Below are 16,619 nucleotides of genomic sequence, written 5' to 3'. Positions count from 1 at the left end.
GTGGATCACAATCAGTTGCTTGACATTGATCTGAAGTCTGTATTACATACAGACCCTTATTCAATTCACTTTATCTACTAAGTTTTGTCCTAAGTGATCATTTTTCGTCTTCCATTTAAAATAACTTTGTAGCACTCTGCAATTGAAAAAGTACCAAAAAGCAGGTGAAACATACTGTCAAAAATTATTTTGAGTATTTTCTTACTTGCTGGTGGCATAAAATCCATTTTATTTACAACATGAAAATATTACTGAGGAGAAAATATACAGTAGGTGAAAAGTAAATTGGATCGGGCCCATACGGTCTTACTCTATACTGTAAAGGGAAACTGGAAATCTTCATGTTACGCTGTTTTCCTACTAAACCCCCACAAACCCAAAAGAGACTAGATATATGCAATTTAAAAACACCCAGAAGAAAATGCAGGTTGTTAATTACGACTTAAGGACAAAGACAAAGGTAGAAAATATCATTGTATTATGTAGATGAAAGGAAACAAAAAAAACTGTAACCCCTGCAAAATTCTGCACGTTTTCTACACATATTCCAGACCAGCATGAAAGAATATGTAAGAATACAGTATTGTATAGAAAATCAGAATCCATCCCATTTCATCTTCAATACTCATCAGTCATATAGACTTTTAACAATAAAATTTCAGTATAAAAATAAGGAATACAAATAGGTAGGCGTTTGTTATATAATAACCATTTACTTGGATATACAAATGTATTACAAACGAAAATATATTCTTCAGCATTTCAGTCAATTTCCTCTAAGAGTTGTTTTAGTTTTGTGGTTTGCTTTTATTAAAGAATCTCCTGGCTTCGACGTTACTGAGCGACACTGAACAGCGGGACGGATGCTGCCTCCTGTACTCAATGCTTTCATGAATTGCATCCTTTATTACCTGGAAAAGAAAGAAATCTAAATGACTAACACATCTTGAAATAACAAATGGCTTAAAGGGAACCTGAGATGGTCTGGAGAGAAAAAATGATACATACCTGGGGCATCCTCTAGCTCCCTCCCCGTCCTGCTGCACTGTTTGGATCCTCTGCAATTCACCCCAGAAAGTCCTTTTGTCTAGGGGAGTACTGCACATGCGCAGCCCGCCCAGGCACGTGCCCCTTTCCAACTGGAGGACTTTCTGGGGCAAATTGCTGAGGATTCAGATGGCACAGGAGGACTGAGAGAGAGCAATCAGCCTGGAGGAAGACCCAGGCATGCATCTTTCCCCTCACATTTTAATTTGCATTCTAATTGCAACACATTTCTCCTGTTAATTTAAATGGAAAGGCATTGCAGAGCTAAGCAGCAGCATGTTGTTCTTCATGGCCAGTGTTCATCTCACACAAAGTGGCCAATGACTGTTGAAAGTCCCTAGTCCGTTGTTAAAGGGACACTTAAGTCAAACAAAAAAAATTAGTTTTACTCACCTGGGGCTTCCAATAGCCCGCTGCAGCTGTCTGGTGCCCTCGCCATCTCCCTCCGATCCTCCTGGCCCCACCGGCAGCCACTTCCTGTTTCGGTGACAGGAGCTGACAGGCTGGGGACGTGAGTGATTCTTCGTGTTCCTGGTCACAATAGCGCCATCTATGCTGCTATAGCATATATCATATAGCAGCATAGAGGGAGCTAATATGTCTGGGAACGCGAAGAATCACTCGCGTCCCCAACCTGTCAGCTCCTGTCACCGAAACAGGAAGTGGCTACTGGCGGGGCCAGGAGGATCGGAGGGAGACAGCGAGGGCACCGGACAGCTGAAGGGGGCTATTGGAAGCCATAGGTGAGTAAAACTCATTTTTTTTGTTTGACTTAAGTGTCCCTTTAAGTCAACAGCAAAACTTTCTGCCCATGTACACCCATGATTGAATTTTCACTTTATAAGTGTATCCAGTAATATGAATAATGTACATTCCCAACTGGGGGTGGTAGGTACTTAGCAATGCACAACACCTCTGCAAAATGTTGATAGTTTATACTAAAGTAATCATGGTATAATGCAGTGATACTCATACAGAGAATAGCTTCCATGTACAATCAAATGTCAAATGCAAACAGGTTTACAAAGAGTATTACAATAACCCAGAAAAAAAAATAAAAAACATCATTCTATTTACCTACACGTAGCTACAATAGCCAGATTTAGTAATGCAACAACAACAACAAAATCACAGTAGTTTCAGAACGTTAATGCTCGATACCTGATAATTAGTCACTTGTTATGTAATCAATTATTTCTAAATCTGATTTGAGTATTTTTACAATTTGAGTCGTCTACAGTACTACTAATCCTTTGTTTGCCACCTATGGTATAAAGTTGGTTCCCCTATCTGTCGGGTGCAACTTCACAGGGTAGGACCAGAGGCCCTGAGTGGAGATGGGCTTGTATGGCCATATGCTTAGTGTGGTGTTGTTTTTCAGGTGACCTGTGCTTGTGAGCGTCCAGTATTTATATTGTTAGGCTTTTAGAATTCCTACACTAGAAATGGTTCTCAGCTTTATTTTGACTTGACATATCTAAGTCTTCAACCATATTTTCTTCATTTAGGGAACTCTATAGACGGCAGGAGGAAGAGCTGTCTTACCTACACTCATTATACAGCAAGAGTAAATTACATCATTCTCACGCCCCCTTTATACAAAAACATTAGTATTGAAAGAACATCAAAAAGAGAAGGTTTACAATGGAACCCGCTGATTTTAGTGCAGTGCTGCACCAATCGTGTCAGTGCCATCGCTGTGTGTCTGATTTGGTCAGTGCACAAATTAGTAAAAAAATAATTCAGCCGCTGGCAATCGGCGATTCCTGAATTACATGTCCCCGCCGAGTTGCTACAACTAGGAAGGGGAATAGTAATCAGTGCAGGCCTGGAGTTTGTGCAGGAGTAGCGTGAGCCATTTTTCAGCTTCACCCCGAGCCAAAATATCCTGTGCCGAGATTGCCCATGCTGAGAATAGACACTTTACAATGCATACTGTTCTGACTAAAATAATATTTAGCACATAAAAATTCCACATGGATAGGCAGTAAAAAAACAACAACAATACAGTACATCATAGCAATGCCATTGAACGCAGCCTGATGCATGATTTGTGACCACAAAAGGTCACTTCTTCAGAGACATGTTGTATAGGTATAGTATATATGAGCATATGTTAAAAATTGATACTCATATCTGGGGGAAAAAATGAGGCCACCCCTCTGAATAAAGGATCAAAAACAAACAAAATACAAATTGAAGGTTTCACGGCCTAGTAATCTTATGCATAAAACAACTTTTAATAGTAATGCCAATAAAAAGTCATACAAGCGATATAGCATAAAAAAAAGTCCTCAATACAAGTTGGTCATAATGTCAATAGCCTAACGCACTTTTCGCGACCAATGACCAGGTTGCTTCTAAGACAAAAGCACATATATACAGCCACATCCAGATATGTATCGCACATTTTATCGTCCTTTCAGCCAAACACATGGCCAATTATAATTGCATCCAATAGTCAATCTTTGCAAAACAGCATAATGTAGAAGACCGAGGTCCAGGGATTGCACTTGTCTGGTGGAATACAATCCTTTTAGATGCAGCCAGGGAGAGCACAGCAGTACATCTGCCAAGCACTAATGATTCAAAAAGGATTGGCTTTTTGAATCATTAGTGCTTGGCAAATTTACTGCTGTGCTCTCCCTGGCTGCATCTAAAACAATTACATTCCAACAGACAAGTGCAATCCCTGGACCTCAGTCTTCTACGTTATGCTGTTTTGCAAAGATTGACAATTGGTTGCAATTATAAATTGGCCATGTGTTAGGCTGACAGGACAATAAACATGTGCGATACATGTCTGGATGTGGCTGTATTTATGTGCTTTTGTCTTAGGCCTCGTTCAGACTATACGCGCTGCCGTCCGCATTTTGGCAGCGCGTATAGTGTGCGACACGCAAGAACGGTAGAAGGGCATAGACAGCCCTTCTACCGTTCCCATCATATGCGCTGCGTGGCAGCGCGATTGCGCTATCGCGTGCTGCACGCATTTTTGGGAATCGCAGCGCAGATCCCATTCATTGTAATGAATGGGATCTGCAGTGCAGCGCATAGGAGCGCAGGTGGCGTGCGATCGGACGCGTTGCGTTCCAATCGCACAGCCATCTGCGCTAAATGATGTGAACGAGGCCTTATGCTTTTATAAACTGTCCTGTAGTCACGAAGCGTGAACTCAGGAAAAAAAAAGCCTCTGCCTCTGAAAAAGCAACCTGGTCATCGGTTGTGAAACCTGCGTCAGGCTATTGACATTATGACCAATGTGTATTTAGGACTTTTTTATGCTGTATCACTTGTATGACTATTTATTAGCATTACTATTAAAAGTTATGTTTTATGCGTAAGATTACTAGGCCGTGAAACCCTCAATTTGTATTTTGTTTGTTTTCGATCATATATGAGCATACACAGATCCCTCCACATATGGGATTCACCAACCACCTCAGTCAAGTAATATACAAAAAGACCATAAGGATTGATATTCCAGAAAAAAAATGTGACACCCAAATGCTGCAGCATGGGGAGATTCTACTAATCTGATAGTCTGGTGGTAACTCCGGACATGCCCAGAGAGGAGGGGACCTTGATCTTGTATCAAAGCTGGTGTGGCTTTGATCTGGCGTCATACAATAATGATCCCCTCCTCCCCGAGTGCCCTCCTGCCATATGCAGAGTGCAGAGTGGAGTGTGCTAGCAGCAGTGACTCTAGCCCAGGGGTCTCAAACTCGTAGCCCGCAGGCCATTTGCGGCCCTCGGCACAATATTTTGTGGCCCGCGCCGGCAAAAGCAAAAGAGACACGGAAGCAAATTATTTTACCTTATAGTTCGCTTCAGTGCTCCCAAGTAATCCGCCGCATCCCGCCGCTAAACGAGGGCTGCAGAGCCCCCAAATCCCCCGGGCAAACATCTACGACTGCGCTGAGGGGCAGAGCTTCCAGCTGTAGCTCTGCCACTCCTGACGTCAATCGCCGCCTCTCCCTGCCCCTCTCTGTGAAGGAAGAGTGAAAGGGGCGGGCAGAGGCGGCAATCCGACCCGCTATTGACGTCAGGAGGGGCAGAGCTGAAAGCTCTGCCCCTTCCAAGAAATGCCGGCAGATTGCCCCCTTCCAAGAAATGCCGGCAGATTGCCCCCCGGGCGATTTGGGGGCTCTGCAGCCCTCGTTTTGCGGCGGGGACACGGCGGATTACTTGTAATGGGAGCACTGAAGCGAACTATAAGGTAGGACACTTCATGTTCAGAAGAAATAATTAAAAACGGTTAATAATGACATTTGAGGACTTTTTTGGGGGAAATCCCTTATGCGGTCCAGCCTCATCCTGACTTTGCCTCCTGCGGCCCCCAGGTAAATTGAGTTTGAGACCCCTGCTCTAGCCTGTCAGCAGGATCTTCAGCCTGCCTCACAGCAAATCATCTCCATGACAGTCTAGTGGGGTTTCATTATGTATTCCACTGGAGGGGTCACAGACATGAGACACAGTAGGTGCAACAACAGATATAGTTACATAGTTTTGGGTTGAAAAAAAGACAGGCGTCCATCAAGTTCAACCAGAAAAATACAACACCAGCCTGCACCCGCACATGTCCCTGTTGATGCAGAGGAAGGCAAAAAACCCTTACAAGGCATGGTCTAATTAGCCCCAAAAAGGAAAAAAATCCTTCCTGACTCCAGATGGCAATCGGATAAAATCCCTGGATCAACACTACCGGGAATTACCTAGTATTTATAGCCATGGATGTCTTTCAACAAAAGGAAAGCATCTAAGCCCCCTTAAATGCAGATATAGTATTAAAAAGTGAAAGTTTGATTTATGATTATTATTATGTCCCATTACTGCTCCCTTAACAAGTGGGAGGCACACATGCAAACTGTTGTAATTCCTACACCGTTAACCTAATTTGCATGTAAATACCCTCAAATTACAGCTGACAGTCTGCAGTTAAATCACACTGTGTTTGTTTCATTTTAAATCCATTGTGTATGGAGCAAATAATGTTAGAATTGTGTCGATGTCCCAATATTTATGGACCTGACTGTACCTCAAGCTTATATTTGGGTCAGCTTATACTCAAATATTTATGGTATATGGTGGTTACCTTTTGCCTCTCTAGCCAGAATACAGACTGTTCTCTCAGATCTTGCCTTGACTTCCACAGTTCTCCTTAAAGCGGACCCAAACCAAACATTTTTTTTTAATTCAAAATATTTAGTTGCATCACTCTGACACATACAAATATAATGAACACTCCTTCAAGCCCCTATGAGCATTTCAGTGCATGCTTTTCACCCTTCTCTTTTCATAACTAGGGTTATACAGGTGGCAGCCATTAGCAATTCCTCCTTTGCTGGACACCTCCTACTCCACCAGTCTGCCAGATTCTGTCCCGGCAAAATGAAAGGAAGGGAGGGGTTCCTCTAATAAATGTGAAATATTTTATATTTGTCATCATGCAGCTGACAAAAAGGCTGCTATTTATTATAATTTAGAAAATAGTAATTATAATTTAGAAAACAGAAAAGCAGAGAAGTAACTAACCACAAGTATTAAAACACCGAGAAGGAAGTGTCCGTGAAGAGCAAGCTTAGCAGTGTCAGACTGAACAGGAGGGCATGGGTGTGTAGGCCGTCGCGATTCGCCGCGCACTGCGGCTTCTTCCTTCATGCCCGGAAGAAGCCGCAGTGTGCAGCGAATCGCGACGGTCTGCACACCCATGCCCTCCCGCTCAGTCTGACGCTGGTAAACTCGCTCTTCACGGACACTTCCTTCTCGGTGTTCTAATACTTGTTGTTGGTTACTTCTCTGCTTTTCTGTCGCTGTGTCTCCTTGTCGTGGTCATCCACGCTGCTCTCACACCCACTGCTGGGTTTACCTTGTGCACTAACTGCTTTGCTCATTCACCTTGGCACTTCAGCATACAGCCCATTCACTTTCTTATACACCCATGCATGTCTATGCAGGGTGCATATGCACTTGTTTATGCACTTGTTCGATCTACATATTAGTGACTGACATTTGTTGTTCACATTTCCTACTTTCCAGTGTTTGGGAAGACTCTGCATATATGCATATTTATATTGACTTGTACTGTCCATACTGAGACTGTTTACCATTTGTGCATCATAGGGCTTTACCTTTTCTGTGCATTTGTTTTTATGTTTTTAAAATTTTTGATATGGATGTAATAAAGGCTTGTTTATATTTGTAATACCCTTGTGGTGCGGTTCATTTGGGGACAAATCCTGTTGTGCTGTTTTGATTACCTCATACTTCATGGCCTTTCTGCACGTTATTGGTTGCATTATTTAATACTTACAAGCCTCTGTACTATTATTGTTGATGGTGCTTGTCCATTTCTTTGCAGTGTTCATCATCCCACTAGGTTCTTATAGTTGGTTAACTTTATTTTTAGCGACGTGGGTACAGGCGCACGACCATGCGAACGTTACTTAGCGTTGCATCATAATAACGACCATCACGGCGGATCAGATTGATAAGATCCCCGACGACTCCCGCGATCGCTTGCAGTCTCGTTCACTCCCAGCGTATTGCGCCGCATGACATCGTGCACACCCGCTGGCAGGAAAAGCGTCGCTGATGACCTGTCGGGAGGTGAGTACACAGCTTTAGACTCCAAAGCATCAGTAATAGGGCACCCAGATGTACATAGTAGCCAAAGTAGGTAATAACTGTAGCTTCTATTTGCAGATGATCGGTTACAAATAGTGGTCTAAGGGGGAGGTTGATGTTAGGTATTAGGAGTGGAGGGTTATTGTGAGGATGGGGGTTGGGTATGTCTATAATAACATATTGATAATATAAATTACCAATATTTTTTAATATTGGCACTATCCGGCGCCCAACTCTCACAGTGGTGCCGCTACATGTACTCTTTTTGCCTTTTTCTGGATCAACTGGGATGTGTAAGGGTAGAGGCTAATATTGTACCATATTTTCTGGTTTGAACTTGATGGATAAATATTTTTTTCTCAACAAAACTATGTAACATATGCCAACACCGTTTTGACTAAAGAATTATTTTGTTACCATAATAAATGTGGGTTCAAAGCCACTTTAAGCTCTGCAATGAGTGACAACTCCTTGCTATAAAGGACTCGTGAAGTAATTAGTAATCTTTCAGAAGTGTTTAACCACTTCAGCCTGCAGGTGTTTTCACCTCTAAGACAGAAGCAATTTTCCCATGTCAGCGCTCCTCCCATTCATTCACCAATAATTATTATCACTACTTATCACACCATAGCTTATTTTTTTCACCCCCAATAAGAAAGCCTAAAGCTTTCTTTGGCTGGTACATTTTGCTAAGAATTATATTATTCTAAATTCATTTTAATGGGAATAAAATGAAACATTCTACTGTGCATAAAACCCACACATTTTATTTGCCAATTTGTTCCAACTATTTCAACATTTAAAATATTTCCCTAGTACAATGTATGACACCAATATTTTATTTGGAAATTAAGGTGCATTTTTTGCAAACACATATAGGCAAACGATAAAAGTAAAATACATATTAAAAATGTTCAGTCCCTAAAATAACTATTTATGTATTTTTTTTGGTAGCTACAGGGGAAGGTGGGGGGTTAATAAAGCTTTATTAAATGTATAATGTATTTTTTTTTACTTTAATTTGACTTTTTGGCCACTAGGTGGTGCTAAGCACTCTTGCTAGTTACCAGGAAGTACTTGATCATGGTTTTTTGTTTTTTTTAACCATTTTGATGCTTGCTGTGGTATTCAAGGCAAGTTGATTCCTTTACAGGGGATTGGTTGCCTCGGGGGAACACTCATTCCCCTTCCACAATCGATCCCCTGTAATAGCCGACAGGACCGAGCGCGCAACTGCCACAACACTGCTGGACGAATATATCCGTTCAGATTGCCGCTAAACTGCTCCTGCTGGACAAATATATTTGTCCAGTTGGACATTTCATGTAACAGACTTTCTGGCTTTCCCTGAACCTTACACACTGAAACGTCAACATTCCAACACCATTATTACTTGTGCACTAAGACAATCTTCTGTATTTAACCAAGAGGTTGCACATCTACAGGAAGCAACGTCTCATGTCTCATCTCTGTTTACATTACAGAAACTGGTAAGAATGTGTAATAAAATAATGTACATACAGCTAACCTGGAATTTTTTTTCCTTAATTAAAAGTTTCCCTTTCACAAACAGATTTGTGTTATCGTAATCAAAAGTATTTCAAACTCTTCGAATGTATCACAAGTATCTATTTACATTTCAAGAATTTACTGGAAAGTTTCCACATTTCTCTTTTCATTATAAAAATGAAAGCGGATTCCAGGAGCAAAGACAGAATTCTCATTTGTGAGTACTATGAGTAAGGTAACCTCACCAGGGAATCACAGAAGGGCCTGTTTCCAAAAACGTGCATTTCATTTCCAGAATGAGAATCACTGCTCAGTCTTTCAAGTGTTTAAAAATAACTTCTGAGTCAACATTAAAGCATATTTCCAGACAAGGTCCGTCACTGCTGGGATCTAGACTAAAGGCACGCATCACTATATGGCATGTAACCTCTATTACATTATATCCAAGGATAACAAGGTTGTGGTTCCAACAAAGCATTCCTGCAGCAATTCTACATCATCTGAATCTACAGGATTTCATATACAGGTACTTTATGGTATTTTAAGTTCCATGCGAATCATCTACTGTAATTTCTAAGTCTTTACAAAGACATTAATTATACATGTTTTTCTTTCAACCAGCAACAAAAAAAAAGCATAAAATGAGCTGTCCCATACTATAAATACATCTAGTATAAATAAAAAAAGATAGTAATATTTGAACACCTAGCTTTCTTTTATATGCATGTATGTGTCCTGCCGCATGTACCCAAACTGTCTTTCTATGCCATACAATTAAACATGTAAAGTATAAATTTAACTTACAAGTCTCTTAACACCCTAAAACAATCTTGAAAAACACGGATGATGATGTGGGTTCTAAGATTATTGAGGGTTACAGAAATATACAAAGTTGTAATAGACAAGGGGTGGCATGAATCTCAGTTAAAATCAATCTGCAGTGCAAAATACGCCTTAAAGGACTTACGAGGCCAACGGAGCAAAAAAAGTTAATCACCTGCATCGTCGTTTAAGGCACGGAGGACGCCGTCCGCGCCCTCCGTGCTGATCCGCCGGGTCCCCCCGGGCCGGCTCCCGACCCCACGGCCCGGGTCAGGCTCTCCTGCCTCTCCAAAAATGGCCACTTCCTCTGGCCGCGGCTACGCAGTCCGCCTGGCCGCGAGTGCGGCTGCGCAGTCCTAGGGCCAACCCCCCCCCCCCCCCGATCCACGCTACGTAGCCAATAGCAGCATTTATTCTATGAGTAAACGTAAATATTTACATTGTAGCACTTGAAGTGCTTCTTGTTACCTCAGATCTCTGTCAGTGTGAGATCTGAGGTTGACGGAGCTGCTGACAGTGCCACAGTGTAAAATATACGGATATAACAGTGTTTTTTTTCTTTTATTGTTAAACTGTTAACCCCTACCTAGCCTGTAACCTCTTCTGTCACCAATACCTCGGTATAGCCCTAGCTGGGTTTAGTTAGACCTTTTGGGGCCCTAGCTAATCTCCACACCTCTCACCTACCCCCCTGCTAGTGATTTTATCAGTGAATCATTTAGTGATTCAGAGATCCCCTACCTAACCTTTTGTGTCATCTCTCCCCCCCCCCCCAAAAAAATAAACCTTTCTATCGATCTTTTCTGTTTGTTGATCTTAGATCATTTAAAGTAATTTGCCGATCCTAGACATGGCAAAGAGGCTTTTCACGGCAGAGGAGGCGTGCGCCATGCTGCAGCTTTCTGGTAGCAGTGGCGAGGAGGATTCTGATTCTGGCAGTGATTGGATACCAATTGATTCTGGATCCCGAGCGTGCAGGGCCATCATCAAAGCGGGCTAGATTTGGAAGTAGGGTGCAATCTAATGCCATCAGCAGCGACAGCAACTCTGAAACTGAGGGGCCATCAGAACGCAGAGGAGGACGCATACAGCCGAGGGTACGTGAAAGAGAGGCAATACCCTTTGAAATTGCTCACCCAAAATGGTTACCTCCGAACATGAAAGAGCCACAAATCCCTCCTTTACTGCAGCCAGTGGCATTACAGTGGATACAGGGAATATGACCCCTATTACATTTTTTTCAGATGTTTTTCCTGATGAATTTCTACACTATATCGTGGAACAGACTAACAATTATGCTGCACAATATTTGGCTGCCAATCCAATGTCAGTTTATGTCACAAAATGGACACCGACAAATTTGGCTGAGCTCAGAATTTTTCTGGGCCTTATTTTAAATATGGGCTTAATGTGGCGACCACAGCTCAGCATGTATTGGAGCAGAAATGCACTCCATCAGTCACCTCAATATTCAGGGAAGATGACAAAGCTGAGGTACAAAATGCTGATGCGGTTTCTTCACTTTAACAACAATGCGGAAGACCTCAGTTGTGAAGATCCTTCTCGAGACCGCCTTTTTAAATTAAATAAATTAAATTTTAAATTAAGGCCACTTCTGGACCATCTGAATGCAAAATTCAGTGAAATTTATGTGCCTGAGCGGGAGATCGCAGTCGATGAATCCCTAATGCCCTATCAAGGGAGGCTGGGCATAATACAATACATCCCCACCAAATGAGCTCTGTACGGAGTGAAACTGTACAAGCTTTGCGAAAGCAGTACAGGGTACACCTACTCATTCCGTATATATGAGGGGAAGGACCGACTACTACAGCCTGAGGGGTGCCCTGCTTATATGGGCACCAATGGAAAGATTGTCGTTCACCCTATTAGTCCATTACTAAATAAAGGGTACCACCTATATTTAGATAATTTTTACACCAGCGTGCCCCTTTTTAAATTTTTGTTTGATGCTCAAACTGTGACCTTGCGGGCAAACAGGAAGGGCCTACCAGAAGAGGTTGTGCATAAAAAAAAAAAAAAAAAAAAAAAAGGGGGAGATGTGCAGCCTGAGAAGCAGTGAACTCCTTGTTATGAAATATAAAGACAAGAGAGATGTCCTGATGCTGACCACCATGCATACTGAGGCTTTGATGTCTTTGAAGACAAAGACAATAGACAGAGAAACCATAGGCGATACTGGATTATAGCAAGCATATGGGGGCAGTGGATTTTTCAGACCAGATGATGTCTTATTATCTGGTAAGCAGGAAAACCAAAAGCTGCTACAAAAAAATGGGGATTTACCTGATTCAGATGGCATTGCATAATTCTTTTGTCATATACCAAAAATCAGGCAACACGGACTCCTTCCTGAAGTAGGAGGAGCATGTTTTATCATCCCTGATATTTGATTCCGGCAGCCCGAGTGACAACATTACTCAAACTGACTGCGAGGATATCGTCAGACTACGGGACAAACATTTTCCTGCTTCCCTCCCCCCTACTCCAAGAAAAGCCTACCCTCAAAAAAAAATGCAGAGTGTGTAGCAAACAATGTAAACAAGGAGTGACAGACAGACAGAGAGGTAGCAAACAGAGTATAAGATGCATGATCGTGTGATTATACAGAGACCCAGCAATTCAAATCCAAGTTAGTCCATGGGAAGGGTGCCATAGCTGGAGGGGGTGGGGGGAGGGGGCACGACTCTTACAAAGGCCTTTTAGATCATGGAGTTTGTGTAATTTTACATATGGCAATGATCCTAGAGTGAGGTTGGTTATTTGACAAGACAAATAACATATCACGCTCTTCTCCTGGCTTACTGAACAGGCAGAGCTGAGATTCGAACCCTGGTCTCCTGCGTCAGAGGCAGATCCCTTAACCATTACACCATCCAGCCACTGCTTACACCATCCAGCCACTGCAGTGTTTTGAGCCATTTATAATGCAGTCATAAGTGTTTGGTTGAATTAGTGGGGGGTTTTGTTTTTGGTGACCCTCCCATGGACAGCTCTACATACATGTTATTTTATATGTATTTAGATATATTTATAATGTACTAAAGGATGTTTATTTGCAGTCTTTCTAGATGTGCACTGAATTAGCTGTCCACCTGGTTTTATTCTAACATGATTGATCCCAGAGTTTCATATGAAGGACTTGGAGAAAACGGCCACCATCTGTCCATATCTAAGGACACAATGGGCATGATTCACAAAGCTTTTTCACCTGTTTTCCTCAGTTTTCACCTTATTTATGTTACATTTTTAAGCTCCCAAAGAGAAAAAATATAATATAATTAAAGGGACACTGTAGGGGGGGGTCAGGGGAAAATGAGTTGAACTTACCCGTGGCTTCTAATGGTCCCCCGCAGACATTCTGTGCCCGCGCATCCACTCACCATTGCTCCGGCCCTGCCTCCAGTTCACTTTCGGAATTTCAGAGTTTATGGTCAGTATGGTCTGTGCCTGCGCAGTATGCTCCTGGTGACATTAGCGGGATCAAGGACATGGCAACGCAGGCGCAGTGGTTTTCAGACTTTAAACTCTGAAATTCCAGAAGTGAACCGGAGGTGGGGCCGGAGCATCGGTGAGTGGCTGCGCAGGCACAGGATGTCTGCGGGGGACCATAAAAAGCCCTGGGTAAGTTCAACTTATTTTTCCCCGACCCCCCTACAGTATCCCTTTAAGGTAAGAAAAGTAATATTGCAATGAAGGTAATCAGGAAAAACTTACTTTGAGTGATTATTTTGCTTGTAAATGTGCTATCAATTAGCTGATAAATAAGCCATTTATGAGAAATTTTGTTAATAGAACCCATTGTGTTTGCATTAAGGTCCACACTTCGAGTTTCTTTTTCTTTCATATCATAAATAATATTTATACTTTCTGTACGTAGTAGACATTTGCATACTATTTGGATACATTTTTTCTATTTATTCTTGATTTAATTAGCATGACCATAAAATTCCTTTTCAACAGCAAATCAGCACAAAGAAAGATGTGGCTGGCTCATCTTATCATCCAAGCATCAAAAAAAGTAATTTTTAACAAATGGATAGACTCCAGTGTCCCCGCCTCAATTATTTAACCAGGTTAGACTGGACACACTAACCAACAAATTGATGACTAAGCTTAAATGAAAATGGAAAATATCACCTATTAACATAAATCTTTTCAACTGTGCAAGTAAATCATTTTGCAGTACAAACTAAATCAGAATGGACTATGGGAGGCGGTCCTGCAGCAGCCAATGAAGCCAGATGCTCCATCACTCCCTTTTTTGAAAACATCTGTTAGGGCTGAGGTGATGGAGGCTGTAGGGAATTGCTTTTAACAACCAAAGTTACTTTGTTGTAACTTATGGGATTACATGGTTATATAATGTGGTTTGTGCAACCGATACAGAAAATTACAGTTTTGCAGGATACAATTATTTTGATCACTTCTCTTATCAGCCGTTATACTTACTTCATGGTAAGGGTCCCATTTTAGTTGGTATGCCCTATGTAGATAAAGGCTAAGGTTTATTTCATACTTTAGTGCATTCAGCACAATTTATCATATTGAAGCTTTGCATCAAAGCTAAGTATCCAATGTGGATTACTATGGCTTTATTATTTAATCATGTTGAATGTCAAGAATTCCCTTCAGATTCTTTCCCTAGAGCCTTAGAAGAGCTATGGGCAGCCAGTGCGATTCAGAGCTTAAAACACAAATATCTCGAAAAATTGTACAAAAAAAAAAATTTAATTGTAAAATTTAAACTACAAACATATAATTGTACATTTTTCCAGAGTAAAATGCACTACAAATGTATTTTTTCTTATGTCAATATGACTTACAGTAGGTAGTGAAAATCTGATAGATCTGTCAGGTTTTGGACTAGTTATCTCCTTATGAAGAATTCTCAGTTATTTCTTTCTTTATAAAAACTGCCAAAACAGCGTGCAAATAAGCAGGGAAGCTGGCTGACATATTTGTATAAATCATTTCCTGGAAGTGCTTTTGTGAAGAACATAAAAAAGAACCTCCCATAAACAGATGCGATAGTCCAAAATCTGGCAGACCAGTCAGCTTTTTCTATCTACTGTGACAGCACCATAGGAAAAATGAAATATATAGGGCATTTAATGTACACTTTATATGTATGTATTATAAATTTTAAAATTTTTCATGATAGTTGTCCTTTAAAAATATACTATAAATTATATATACACATATTAATGGGGACCCTGAGCAGTACTTTAAATCAAAACTTTCACTTACCTGGGGCTTCCTCCAGCCCTCCGTAGGCCGCGAGGTCCCCTGGTACTTCTGCGGGTCCCGCTGGCAGCTCCGTTACCGCCGACACTTCCTGGATTTGAATGCTTGGCGGCTGCTCCATGTCATCACGTCGGCCGCTACGCGTCATCAAGGCAGCCGGCGTGACAGTACTGCGCTTGCGCGGTTCAGAGTTAGAAAACCATGCATGCGCAGTACCGTCACACCGGCCGCCGTGATGACTCGTAGCCGGCAGCATGATGACAATGAGCGGCCGGGTGTTGCCGGTAACGGAGCCGCCAGCGGGACCCGCAGAAGAGCCAGGAAGACGCTGGTGGGCTGGAGGAAGCCCCAGGTAAATGAAAGTTTTGATTTAAAGTACTGCTCAGGTTCCCTTTTAACTTACCGTCTTTTTTGGACTATAAGACGCTCCTGAGATGCACCTAGAGGACAAAATCAAAGGGAAAAAATATATACTAAACCTGGTGCATCCATGGTGAAGGGGCATCTTGTGGATTATGCCCCCTTTGTACCTCATGCCCCCTTGTACCTTGTTTCTCCCTGTGTCATCCTGTGTCCCCCTCTGTCCTCCTTGTGTCCTCCTCTATGCCCCTTTGTGTCCCCTTATGTCCTCCTATATGCCCTTTTGTGCCCCCCTTATCCTCCGTTTGTGCCCCTGTGTCCTCCCCTGGATGGGCACAGTACAGGGAGTCCCCAACATTGCAACAGGTTGGAGGTTCTTATTGGCAGGCATTCACAAGTCAGGAACTCCCTGAATTTAGACTAAAAGACTCGGTGACTTTTTTCCCCACTTTTTTGGGGAGAAAGTGAGTTTTATATTCCAAAAATACAGTCATTTTTGGATTTAAACCACCACCAAGAGAAAAAGTATACACACAGACCGCAGCAAGAACAATGTATTAAGGGTGGAATCACACCATACAGACAAAAGATCTCTCATAGTCCATAATCAAATGGTGAATTTCTCTCACCCTAATCCAGGTACACCTAGAAATCACAAACCATGTGGTGACAACGTGCCCAGCCTATAAATCCACATCGTCTCCACATGGCACAATTCTGGATGTGCCCAGTACAAGTGAATGTGTGTATGTGGGGGGCTTGAGGGACCACCGGGACTGTGTTTTTAATGATATTATCTGAGAATTGTTGTCATTGGTGAATTTTGTCCACAATAAAGCATTTATACGTTTTTGGGGAATTCTGAGGTCTGTTTATACTTTTTCTCTTGGTGGTGGTTTAGGTCTAGTACTTAAGTTGCGGGCCCAGAGTGGGGTGGTGTGTGAGCTTTTTGGGGGGCTATTGACTCCTTGGTGCTCGACACACCT

The 16,619-nt window shown here is 42.0% G+C and overlaps 1 protein-coding gene across 1 annotated transcript in view; it reads right to left on the bottom strand.

The window, feature by feature from the left end:
* Positions 1 to 693: 693 nt before the first annotated feature.
* Positions 694 to 16,619, bottom strand: part of LOC137521208 (cytosolic phospholipase A2-like) — a 160,856-nt gene continuing 144,930 nt past the window's right edge. Inside the window, exon 12 of the mRNA XM_068240165.1 lies at positions 694 to 911. Within this exon, the coding sequence (XP_068096266.1) occupies positions 789 to 911 (123 nt within the window). The 3' untranslated portion in view covers positions 694 to 788. The remainder of the gene's footprint in view (positions 912 to 16,619) is intronic.

This window comes from Hyperolius riggenbachi, chromosome 6 (genome assembly GCF_040937935.1).
Source record: "Hyperolius riggenbachi isolate aHypRig1 chromosome 6, aHypRig1.pri, whole genome shotgun sequence".
In the NCBI taxonomy this organism is placed as follows: Eukaryota; Metazoa; Chordata; class Amphibia; order Anura; family Hyperoliidae; genus Hyperolius; species Hyperolius riggenbachi.
This window is presented reverse-complemented; position numbering and strand designations above follow the sequence as displayed.